This window comes from Bidens hawaiensis, unplaced genomic scaffold (assembly GCF_021521415.1).
Source record: "Bidens hawaiensis isolate Kalapana, Puna unplaced genomic scaffold, B.hawaiensis_p1.1 tig00024433_1, whole genome shotgun sequence".
NCBI lineage: Eukaryota > Viridiplantae > Streptophyta > Magnoliopsida > Asterales > Asteraceae > Bidens > Bidens hawaiensis.
Window position 1 is genome coordinate 245,958 of NW_027493852.1, and position 12,861 is coordinate 258,818.

The 12,861-nt window shown below is 38.6% G+C and overlaps 1 protein-coding gene across 1 annotated transcript; it reads right to left on the minus strand.

Moving 5' to 3' along the window:
- Positions 1-10,022: 10,022 nt before the first annotated feature.
- LOC143569259 (uncharacterized) lies at positions 10,023-10,563 on the minus strand. Its single transcript, XM_077055221.1, has 2 exons — positions 10,368-10,563; positions 10,023-10,318 (listed from the first exon to the last, which is right to left on the minus strand). Exons 1-2 carry the CDS (start codon positions 10,561-10,563, stop codon positions 10,023-10,025), a joined length of 492 nt encoding a protein of 163 aa, XP_076911336.1.
- Positions 10,564-12,861: the final 2,298 nt, after the last annotated feature.

Below are 12,861 nucleotides of genomic sequence, written 5' to 3' on the forward strand. Positions count from 1 at the left end.
GCCACACATGTGGTCTGGGCGATTTGCCACACTTCGGCTTAAATGTGTGGCTAAAAGGTTTTTGACCATGTTTGGAAACCTTCCAGAATGTTTTGGCCACACATATTATTCTTCATGTGACCATTCTATACCTACTCAGGTACTTTTCGCCACACTTTGAAAAACTGTGACAAAAACTAGCCACATTATAAAAACGTGTGGCGAAATGTGACCTACAGTCATAGTTTGTTTGATCTTTGATACATGTGACCAAAAACTAGCCACATGTTTTAATATTGTGGCCAAATGTGACAAATGACTACTGTATTGATAAGAGATGTGTCTAAAAGGTAAAAGATATAGCCACTTATATTACGTTGTGTGACCTAATGTCACATTTTCTAGCCACATTTTTAATAAAGTGACGAAATATGACGAACAACCATTTTATTATTTAGTAATGTGGCTAAAACGCTTAAAATATATGGCCACTTATACGAGGTTGTGTGACCAAAGAGTAGTTTACTTTTATTTTTCCTAAGTTTGTTATTGTCACGGATACACTTATTATGTGTGGCTATAAGTGATAAATTGTCACACTTATATATTTTTAAGTGTGTCCAAATGTAATTAATGGCCACTTATACGAGGTTGTGTGACCAAAGAGTATCTTAGTTTTGCTTTTTATAAGTTTTTTATTGTCACGGATACACTTATTATGTGTGACTATAAGTGAGAAATTGTCACACTTAAATATTTTTAAGTGTGTCCAAATGTAAATAATGGCCACTTATACGAGGTTGTGTGACCAAAGAGTATCTTAGTTTTATTTTTTATAAGTTTTTTATTGTCACAGATACACTTATTATGTGTGGCTATAAGTTAGAAATTGTCTCACTTAAATATTTTTAAGTGTGTCCAAATGTAATTAATGGCCACTTATACGAGGTTGTGTGACCAAAGAGTATGTTAGTTTTATTTTTTCTAAGTTTTTTATTGTCACAGATACACTTATTATGTGTGGCTATAAGTGATAAATGGTCACACTAAAATATGTTTAAGCGTGTCAAAAACGTAATTAATGGCCACACGTTGATTTGACGAGTGGCGACGTCATCATTGCCTTTACAGTTTCCTGTGCCGCCAATTTCAAATTGTCAAGGAGATGTACCGCCGGGTTCCGATGGTGTTTAAATACCAATCACAATCACAATCCACAAATCACAATCACAATCCATAATCACAATCCACAATCACAATCACAATCCACTTTTCTTCCGATTATAATTTCCGATAATGGCTTCAACATGGGTCGAACGTGCACCGTGTGCTCATGCCCCCATCTACTACGAACCCACATTTTTCACCATACGATTCCACTTTTCTTCCGGCAGCCATCCGGAGGAATCAAAGGGTGAGGTTTGTGGACTATGTCCACCCTCACACCTTCACGTACCAACAACTTAACCGAATGGTTAGGTGGCTTGGGTACACGACTGCTGATTATTTCAGCATTGATATGGTAGTGCCGGGAATCGAGGTGGCGTACATCAAGTTGAACGACTTGGAGCACTTCAAGGCGGTGTCCGTTTATGGGGCATTCCGTAGTCAGGTGAACCTTCGCCTCCAAAGGCTTAAGGACTCCACCTATACCTCGGATGGCATGTACGAGAGGTTCATGCTCTCTTATACTCCAGAAGAGAATCCGTATGTAGATTCGGATACGGAATCTACAGGGAGGTCTACGATGGATGTCGATGTAGATTCTGATATGGAGTCGGATGCTAGGAGTTAGTTTTATGTAATTTGGTTTTCTATATTAATGTAAATGTTATTATTGTTAATGTTATAATATTTTGGTATTAATATGTTATGTGAATTGATTAATCATATTTAAATATATTTTTAATACATAATCACTTATATTATGTGAATGTTATTATTGTAAATGTTATTATTAACTGTAAAGCGTATGGGCATTTCCAAAGCATGATATATATAACTGGTGGCTGAAATTTAATGATTGCAATAAACCAACTATAAAACAACAGACTTTAATGCCTGCAATAAAACTGGTGGCTGAAATTTATTAGGCTTTTATATATATATATGTTATGTGAATTCCAAACTTGTCCAAGCAGAAAAAATCTAAGGTTTCCACAGATCTTAAACTTCCCAAAGATCTTAAATTTTGATAAAATCCCTTCCAAAACTCAATGCCATCACCAAATCTTAAATTAAGTTACTGGTGATGGCATTGAGTTTGGAAGGGTTTTTTCAAAATTGAATTTTATTTGTTCAAAGGCTTCTTCAAAGTCTAAGACCCACAGATGCTTTGGTCAAAGATCTGAGTATGGAGGGTACAATTTTGGTATGCAGGTTAGTGAAAAGAAGGGCATAATGGTCTTTTTTTATAAAATGAGTTGATAATGTTTTGTAGGAAACCAGCTGTTAAAAAGTATGTTGAAACATCACCAAATAGAGGTTGTGCAAGAAGCAAAACCATCAGACGATAAATGATGACTGTCACCGATGGCCGGTTTGGGCAGTTTCACGGTTTCCAACCGAACCATGAACACCCTAGACAACATGATGCTTTTTTGGGCTTTCTTTGTATTAATGTAACTTTGATATAGCATGAGTCAGTTATGAGTGTAATGACTTTATTGATCTTACTATGATAAACTACAAGTCAATTGTGACTTTTATCGATGTAACATGATGTATGTTTGAACTTGACACCAATTGACCAAAATAGCCGGAAGATGATGTATACGTAGTAATAGTATTAAAAACAACCAATATTTCTTTAGTTTGAATTAATAAGTACAAAGTAAAGAATGGTGATATCGTGTATCACAACTAAATTTAAACATATATTTACATCTAACTAGCCGAACGAACACAACTGCTGGGTCGACAACCCCGACATCGGCGTCAATCTCCATTACGAATAGTTGTAGGCTTTTTCCCGGGCCTCCAGTAATCATCCGGGGACTCATTACGAAGCAGTTGATTTGGTTGTATAAGTGGCAATGTACTGCCCTCAGAGGGAAAGTTACCGTACTAAATTCCTCATGGACCTCGTCATACGAATGCCTATAATTCTTGGGTGGAGTCATGAGGACAACATGCTTTTTTCTATCTAGCTGATCTTGAACATAAAACACCTGGCGTGCTTGCGAGGCCAATATGAACGGATCATCCTTGTGGCCAAATTTGTTTAGGTCGACCGACGTGTAACCAAGAATATCATGTTTGACATGTTTATGGTCAACCCATTGGCACATGAAGACCGGAATTCTTTTAGTATGATAATATAGGACCCATATCTCTTGCAAAACCCCAAAATAAAAGTTTTGTCCATAGGTCACCACGTTTTTTTTATGTGCATGTCATCTGCCTATACACCAACCCCGTTGTTCTGGTAAACTCTGCCATCATGAGATTTTGTACGAAATTCAAAACCGTTGATGTCGTATGAGTCGTATTTGTAAACGTTGCGGTGTGCTCCGTGTGCAATCCACTTTACGGTTTCCGATACAGAGCATGGGGAGTCCGCTAGCTCTCTTTCAACCTGAATTTCATTACAAGGATTAGCTCTCTCTATAAAAGTTTTTTGAAATTATAGAAGACATACTAAATTGATCTACCTTGTCGCGTAACCAGTTACCAAACTTTAAAGTATGCTCCTTCTCCAGCAATGCTTGTCGTTTACCAGGCATTTGGTTTTTCAAAGAGGTCTTGTGTTGTCTGCAAGTAGGAGTATAATATATTGTGAATTAATATATATATATATATACATATATGGGTGCAGTTACTGTACGCTAATGCCTTAACGTATGGTATATTCTGAACTAATATATATATATATATATATGTATGTATATATGTATATGAGCGTTTAAGTTTTCTAAGCGTTTTAGGTTTTTTCCGTTGTTTTTTTCCTTTGAGCGTCTCGCGTATCTACCGTACGTTAAGGCATTAGCGTACAGTAACCTCACCCTATATATATATATATATATATATAATTTAGAGTATATATGTTAGTAATACTTACTCGATATACGGCTCTATTTCAGGCGTATTCTGCAGCACATAGAAATGTGCTCTCTTGAAGAGATCAGGAGAAACTTCAACTGATTTAGCGCCTGTGACAGGAATTGTCTCCCCATTATCATCATGCTTATCATGTGGAATACCAACAGTACTCTTGATGTTTTTTTGGTATTCGCTCAGAAACTCGATTGTTTCTTCCGCAATGTTCTCCTCAACAATGCACCCTTCTGGATAAGTTTTGTTTCGCACATGCCCTTTGATAACCTTCATACACCTTTCAAAGGGATACATCCAACGAAAGCATGGTGGCCCACATAATTTTGTCTCTCTGACAAGGTGCACGGTTAAGTGAACCATGACATCAAAAAATGATGGAGGAAAGTACTTCTCTAGCAGGCACAGTGTAACTATTTGCTCTTCCTACATCTTATCAAGCTGTTCTACAATGATTTCTTTGCTATAAATTGACTTGAAAAAAAATAAAGCCTGATTATAGCATTTCTCATTAGTTCTGGCATGATGGACCGAATTGCAAGGGGCAGAAACTGTTGCATAAGCATGTGATAATTATGTGATTTAAGGCCTTGTAGCTTCCTTTCTTTAAGATTCGCCAAACTAGAGAAGTTAGAACAATACCCTAGTGGAGCCTTCAGTTTATACAATGTTTCAAGAAACATGTCTTTTTCTTGTGCTGATAATGTGAAGCATGCCGCAGGCAGTTCCGTATTGTTGCCTTTTTCTTTCGGTTGCTGATCGATGTCGAAAGTTCAATAAAAAATACTTATAAAAATACCTTTACTAGCTAGGGCAAGTAAGGTCGTCTCCACAAGGAATCAGTGGAAAGTGCTAATCAAGTTCAATACTTAATAATTAATTAACTAAGCGGACAAACGATGTCAAGCGGTTTAAAGAGTAGTTTGTAAACAATTATACGAAAATAACCAAACTCCAGGGTTCGGGTTTCGAAACTAGTTGGGAAATTGATAAACTTCTTTGGACGTTTTCGCGTTAAAATATGTAAATCAAAAGACTTAACTATAAGCTATGTTGATCGTCAGAACTGAATCCGAACAATTGACACGGCTTAATGAAAATCTAACTGATAAATAGTTTTACTTGTTGAAACACAAAATCAATAATATGGTTAACAATAAACGGGTCAATGACGAAAGAACTTAATCCTAATTGTTGATGACCACAAATCAATTAACTGATAAAAGATTAAGTAATCAATTAATTAAAATCGTTGAAGCACAAAATCAAGCACAAACAATTGATCAACCGAATGATTAATCAATTACAAATACAAAGTTAAAATTTTAGAATATCAAAAACCTAACATGAAACTCAACCCTAAACCCGGAGATGGTTATGAAGCCTTTAGCCTTGCATCTGGATCCTCATGCTCTTGATTATGATGTTGGAGATGGTGTTCATGGATCAATCTTGTGATTAGGATGAGTATTGGTGGTGTAAGATGGCCTCCAATAAGTCCCCAAACTGATTATGAATGAATAGGGTCAACCTTAGGGTTTTTGGGCTTAAATATGGAAGAAAAATCACCAAAATCCCTTTTTCCGTCAGACCAAACCGTAAGCTACGGTCCGGCCACCGTAGCTACGGTCAGACCGTAAGCTACAGTCTGGAGACTCTGCCTTACGGTTCTGCTGGGCTAAAACTGTTTTCTTCATAAAATCTTCGTTTCAACTCCATTTTCCTCCCCGTTTGCGGCCACGTCTTCGTATTTCAATTCTCTATCATCTCATGGATCATCACTTTCATTTCCACTCCATCATGAATGCTCCAAGTTAGCTTCTTTAAGCTCCAATAAGCTCCATTAAGCTCCGCACACAGTAAACATAAAACCTATCAAAGTATTTGTGTTCGATACATATAAACAAGTAAAACACACAATATAAAACACTTAAGGAGTGTACTTTTACCCACATGCAAACTTTCATGCAACACATACACCTCGATCGATGATTCATCAATTATCAGTATTAATACTAGTGAGGTATAAGGTCATACCCAATTCCCAAGAACTAACACTGTCAAGGTTGATAACCCACCAAATAATTTAATGATACATTTTAAAACTATGAAACCACCCAAACGAGTGTACTTTGTTTCTGGTTAAGGCACACATGTTCATACCCCTCATAATATAACATCTCTCCTCTCGGTTTAATATCTGGACCAGCAAAAAATGCGCTAGTATCTCTCTGCCCTCAATACCAAGTATGAACACAATGTAATAAGCTTGGTAGCAAGTCATATCTCCACCCATTACCTACCGGTTTCATAGAGAAAAGAACTAAGGGTTTTGTTGTGGCTAAGGTTAGGGTGCGGAAGTGGATTTATTTAGTGACTTATGGTGGGTGAAACCCAATTTATTAACACCAACAAACAAATGAACAAACAAATGAACAAACAAACTCACTAACTATTATTTACAAACGACACTAACTCAAACAACGACTCTTTTTGAGCTTTTCTTTGATTTTCCAACTTTCTTCTTTCTTCTTTTTATTTTTCTATATTTTTTTTCTATTTTTTCTATTTTTTATTTTTTCTTCTTCTTCTTCTTTTTTTTTTACTAATACTAACATCAATATATACAAACAACTGACCCGAGACATACGTACATTGTGTACTATGCTCGACAAACAACTTAAATACAACTCTTAACATACCGAGTTTCATCCACAGGTTTAAAATAATAAAAGGCCAAGGCAAACACGGCTTGTAATGTAGGTTTAAACAAACGAAAGGGAAAATGCACAAACTTGGCTCCTAAGGGATAATGTAGGGTAGGGAGTATTATTTTATTTTTATATGTAAGGCCAATATAAAGTAGGTTTTCTACAGTCCTATTTCTCCATACAGGTGGTGGAATTAAGATCTCGAAATGCATGAGACAACCAAGTTCTAGATATAATAGACATACTGGTTACTCTCTATAATGGCACTCAAATGACATGTGTATATACTATATATTATACGTGTTTTAAATATAAGGCAAATCTTACACACGTACAGGAGGATTAGGCTGCCGACATGAAACATGTGTACCTGTCCCCATGACTCGTTATCCCCATCTAAACGGTTCATTTTAATTGTCTAATTTTTGAAAAACATTTGCATGGGAAGACTTTCGAGAAGCTTAAAAATTGACCATGACCAAAAACCTCTACTTGGCATTAATACTAACAATTAACAAATTACAATTTCGGCTTTTACGCACAATCAAGCTACTCTTAAGGCAATTTTTTTTTATTTCTCCATATTTTTCCATCCCCACACTTGAGATTTACATTGCCCTCAATGAAACTCAGATTTTCGAAAATAGATGCAAACACGGGATATTCATACCAATCGCAATTCAAATGACAACTAATTACCCATCTCCAGATTTAAATAAATTTGCATACCATTAAACGAAACACATAAAGTTTGTAAACATAAACACAAACACTAACACCAACCACACGACCCAAAAGTTCATCACGCCACCCGACCACCCATAACACAATCATTAAACAGTCAACAAAACATAAAAGATAGAGAGAGACATGTGGACCTGATCAGCGAGTGCTCAAAAATATGGCGGTTGCGGGTCACCAAAGATAGACCTCATAGTGTCCATGATACCAGAGAAGTTAAACGCGTCTGACGAGCTACCCGCATCAGCATTCTGAGCTGCATCTGCACGAGGATCCACCCACCTCGAATGATGAATCCGAGTTGGTGGATAGTGTGTACTCCCATCAAACTGCCCCAAAGACGAGTAGTCAATCATCGGTGGATTATCCATCACCGGTTCACCCCGATGCCACACTGTATGTGCCCGACTCTGGCGATCATCCTCATATCGATCATTGATTTCTTGCTGCCAGTTATACGCGTGGGTTTGATTCCACGACTCCATTCGATCATATAATCTCCGGGTCTCTCTCTGCTGCATCTCTGCGTTCCGATTATGTTGGTTAAATATGTACTGAAACTCACTGCCCCAACTACCATAGACCGGTGGCCTTGAAGCTTGTAACCAGTCAACCATTCCTGCATCATCTTGCACCATCTCATGTGGAAGTTGAGTCGGGACATGTTGTGGCTTCCGCGATGAACTCCTCCTTTGATCACTTCTCACTGCCGGTCGTGGAGTTGGATGACCCCGACTAGCCAGAAAAGACATATACGGTTCCTCAATCACATTCTCACCATGCCCATTCTTCAATGCCTTCAGATGCACTTGTGTATCAAAGTGTTGGAGATAAACATATCCTCCTTCCTCATGGTACATCAAACTCTCTTTCTGCAATTGATCGTTATCAAAATGACGCAGAAACTTCTCAACCGTTGGTGTATCCGCTCGAATCGCTCCCTTTGCTTTCAACAAAGCTGTAATCAACCGACAGTGTGGGATAATTAACTTTAACTTCGTTTCTCTTGCCCTCCAGATATTCATCATAACCAAATACCGGTAAGAAATCTTTGGTGTACCCGTCATCAATGCATGCAACACCGGAATTTCCCATTTTCTGACTTGAGTTTTGTCGCCCCGCTTCGGCATTACATTAAATACCATCACACTCAATAGCAACCTTGCTTGCAACTTCAGATTGTTTCTAAGCATCGTATGGGCAAGTCCCGGTTTAAAAAGATCCAATTTCATTCCCTCATACAAAGGATGTTTATCCGGGTTTACATACAACTCGTCTTCCGAAGGATACACATACTCTCCTGATGGCTTAGAATCAAATGGTGCTATCCTCCGCAAAGTATCCAACGACATAACCACCTTCTTATTATTAGCCTTCCCAATCAACCTCATAGTTTTGTACGGATTATCTCCCCAATCAACTCTCAACAAGGCAACCCACTCTTGAATCGCCTCCATGTAAATTCTCTTATCTTCATTATCATAACACTTCAATGCTACCTCCTAACCCAAGTTTTCAAACATGGTTTTGATACCAAACGGCCTCAATAGATTCTGCGAAACCCGCTTCTCACACATAAACCCATCTATCTTGTTTTTAGTTTTGCTATCGCATCATTATACAACTCCGCTTGCCAATGCGGATCCATTCCCGATAATGGACCCCCACCCCAGATTGGCTTAGGGGGGGGGGGGGGCGCCACTCCCTCATCTTCATATGGAACCTGCATGGGCTCATCCTCATCCTCATAATCCTTCAAAATTAATCTTCTTTTGGGCAAAGGCAGTGGGTCGGCCGACGATGAGGTAGCCTTCCCTTTGTTCCTTGGTGGGTTTTTTCTAGTCTCACCGGTCCTTCCCATCCTTTTTAGTGATGAAAGTTGATGTCCTAAGCTTCAATTACAATAAAAAACACTTAAACTTGAAAATCCCCAAACTTGATTTTTAGGGTTCTTCACACCCTCACGAATCCGGCAAAAATCAAGCAACAATTAATGAAAACCGACACCACAAGTGAGTTCCTCTCGAAAAAATAATGAGTTTAGAGTCCGGAATCAAGAGATTTGGGTAAGAATTGAAGGAGTTAAGATTGTGGGTTTTGTGGTGTTCTTGGGTGGAAGGGATGAAGAAGAAGATGAAGAATAAGAAATAAGAAGAAGGAGGTAGGTTAAATTGGTGGTGGAGATTGGAAAGAATTTATTTATTATTATTATTATTATTATTATTATTATTATTATTACTTTTATTATTATTATTATTTTTTTCGGAAAGCTGAAAAACCCCGACCGTAAGCTACGATCGGGTGACCGTAAGCTACGGTCTCCTGGATACAAAGTGTAGCGTAAAGCAGTGGGCTCCGATCGTAAGCTACGGTCCGACCGTAAGCTACGGTCAACCGTCGACATAATTTTTTTTTAACAAAAGACTAACCAAAAGCTAAAGCAAAAACAAAAAAAAAGTGCTCGGGTTGCCTCCCGAGAAGCGCTGAATTTAAAGTCTACAGCCCGACGTTACCTGGCCCTTATCACTCGGCTGAATATTATGGTGCAGTAGCTATAAAGCTCACCACCGAATCATGTATGCTCTTGTTCAAGTCCGCATCTTCCAAATATGGTTTCAACCGATGCCCATTCACTACCTGCCTTAGGTGATCGTCAAAATCTTCAATTTCAACCTCGCCAAACTGACCGACACGCTTCACCTGATACGGTCCTATCCACTTACTCTTTAACTTACCCGGGAACAGTTTTGCACTCGAACTGTATAACCACACCCGTTGTCCTTCTTCAAAAGTTTTCCTCTTAATCTTTGCATCATGCACTTGTTTCATCCGGTCTTTATATGCTCACGCGCACTCATAATATATTCAACTTTCTTTCTTTACCTGCACACTCATAATCTAGATTAACATTTTTCACGGCCCATAAAGCACGATGGGCAAGTTCCACAAATAAATGGCATCCATTCCCGTAAACCAACCGATAGGGGGTGGTACCAATAGGTGTTTTAAAAGCAGTACGGTAAGCCCATAAAGCATCGTTTAATTTTGCTAACCAATCTTTTCTATCGGGTCTTACCATTTTTTGAAAAATTTCTTTAATTTGTCTATTAGATACCTCAACCTGACCACTCGTTCGAGGATGGTATGGTGTGGCTATTCGGTGGTTTATGCCATACCGTTTAAGTAATTTGCCAAAATTAAAGTTTTTAAAATGGGAACCCCCGTCACTAATAACAATGCGAGGGACACCAAATCTCAAGAAAATACTTGATTGGACAAATTTACAAACAACGGCATGGTCACTTTTATTTGGTGAAGATTGCTTCAACCCATTTTGAAACATAATCAACCGCCACCAAAATATAGTAGTTCCCGAAGGAGATCGGGAACGGGCCCATAAAATCAATTCCCCAGACATCAAAGATGTCCACAACGAGGATTGGTTGCATGGGTATCTCGTTCCTCCTGGAAATGCTACCTAACTGTTGACATCTCACGCAGTTCTTAGCATATTCTGCTGCATCTTTAAATAAACTAGGCCAATAAAAACCACAAGCTAAAATTTTATGACCCGTTTTCTGCCCGCTGAAATGTCCACCGCATGCGAGTGAGTGTGTGTGTGACAACACACTTCGAATCTCCTCATCCGGAATGCATCTCCGATAGACCGGGTCAGCCCCAATTTTGAATAAATCTGGGTCTTCCCACACGTATTGCTTCACCTTCGACATGAATTGATGTTTCTTTTTCTTGGGCCAGAATTCTGGGATGTTACCTGCAACAAGAAAATTAATGATGTCAGCATACCATGGTAATGTAGAAACAACAAACAATTGCTCGTCCGGAATAATTCATTTATCGCCTTGGTATTGTCTTCATCTTGACCCGTCAGTCTCGAAAAATGATCAGCAACCACATTCTCGCTTCCTTTCTTATCACGGATCTCCACATCAAACTCTTGGATTAACAAAATCCATCTAATTAAGCGCGGCTTTGCGTCCTTCTTTTCCATCAGGTACTTGACTGCACTTTGATCTGAAAACACAAAAACCTTGCTCCCACAAATATAAGATCTAAACTTATCCAAAGCATATACTACTGTGAGCAACTCTTTTTCTGTAGTTGTGTAATTTATTTGAGTATCAGAAAGGGTTTTGCTTGCATAGTATATGGCAACGGGCTTCTTATCCACCCGTTGACCCAAAACAGCCCCAACCGCATAATCACTTGCGTCACACATAATTTCAAATGGAAGTGACCAATCAGGTGATAGCAAAATTGGGGCCTCAACCAGTTTGTTTTTAAGAACATTAAATGCATTTAAACAATCTTCATCAAAAACAAATCGCACATCTTTTAAAAGCAAATTACACAACGGTTTTGTGATGACACTAAAATTTTTAATGAACTGTCGGTAAAATCCGGCATGTCCAGAAATGACCGGATTCCTTTAACATTTGCAGGAGGTGGCAAATTAGATATGACATTAACTTTTGCCCGGTCAACCTCGACCCCCCTACTCGAGATGACATGTCCTAAAACCGTTCCCTCTTGAACCATGAAATGGCTCTTTTCCCAACTTAAGACCAAATTCGTTTCCACACATCTTTTTAAAACCTTTGTTAATTCGTTTGAACATGAATCAAAAGATGAGCCGAAGATAGAAAAATCGTCCATAAAAATTTCAAGTGATTCCCCGACCATATCTGAGAAGATACTCATCATGCACCTTTGAAAGGTGGCCGGGGACAAACCAAAAGGCATTCGCCTAAATGCGAACGTACCGTATGGACACGTGAAAGTGGTCTTATGTTGGTCATCAGGGTGGATGGCAATTTGATTGTAGCCCGAGTAGCCATCTAAAGAGCAATAAAATTTCTGACCTGATAATTTTTTGATGATTTGGTCAATGAATGGTAGAGGGAAATGGTCCTTAGATGTCGCGGTGTTTAATTTCCGGTAGTCAACACAAATTCGCCACCCGGTCACCGGTCGACTAGCAATTTCTTCACCTTTTTCATTACGGGTTATCTGAATGCCCGCCTTCTTTGGAACTGTTTGCGTTGGATTTACCCAAGTACTGTCCGAGGTAGGGAAAATAATTCCCGCATCCAACCACTTTAGGACTTCTTTTTTCATAATTTCCCGCATGTTCGGATTTAACCGTCTTTGTGCATCATGTGCGGGTTTCACCTCGGGATCCGTGATAATCTTATGCATCACGATTGACGGACTAATTCCATTCAAGTCCGCAATCGTCCACCCAATTGCTGCTTTATACTCTTTCAATACTTCCATCAAAGCATGTTCTTATGTGTCTTCTAAGTTTGAGGCTATGATGGCGGGTAAAGTATCATTGTCTCCCAAAAACAAATAT

Bases quoted from the DNA above. Each gene is read 5' to 3' on its own strand.
- LOC143569259 (XM_077055221.1), bottom strand. From the start codon at position 10,563: ATGGTAAGACCCGATAGAAAAGATTGGTTAGCAAAATTAAACGATGCT. The intron at 10,319-10,367 runs GTAAAGAAAGAA...GAGCATATAAAG, and splicing joins TCTAGATTATGAGTGTGCAG to ACCGGATGAAACAAGTGCAT.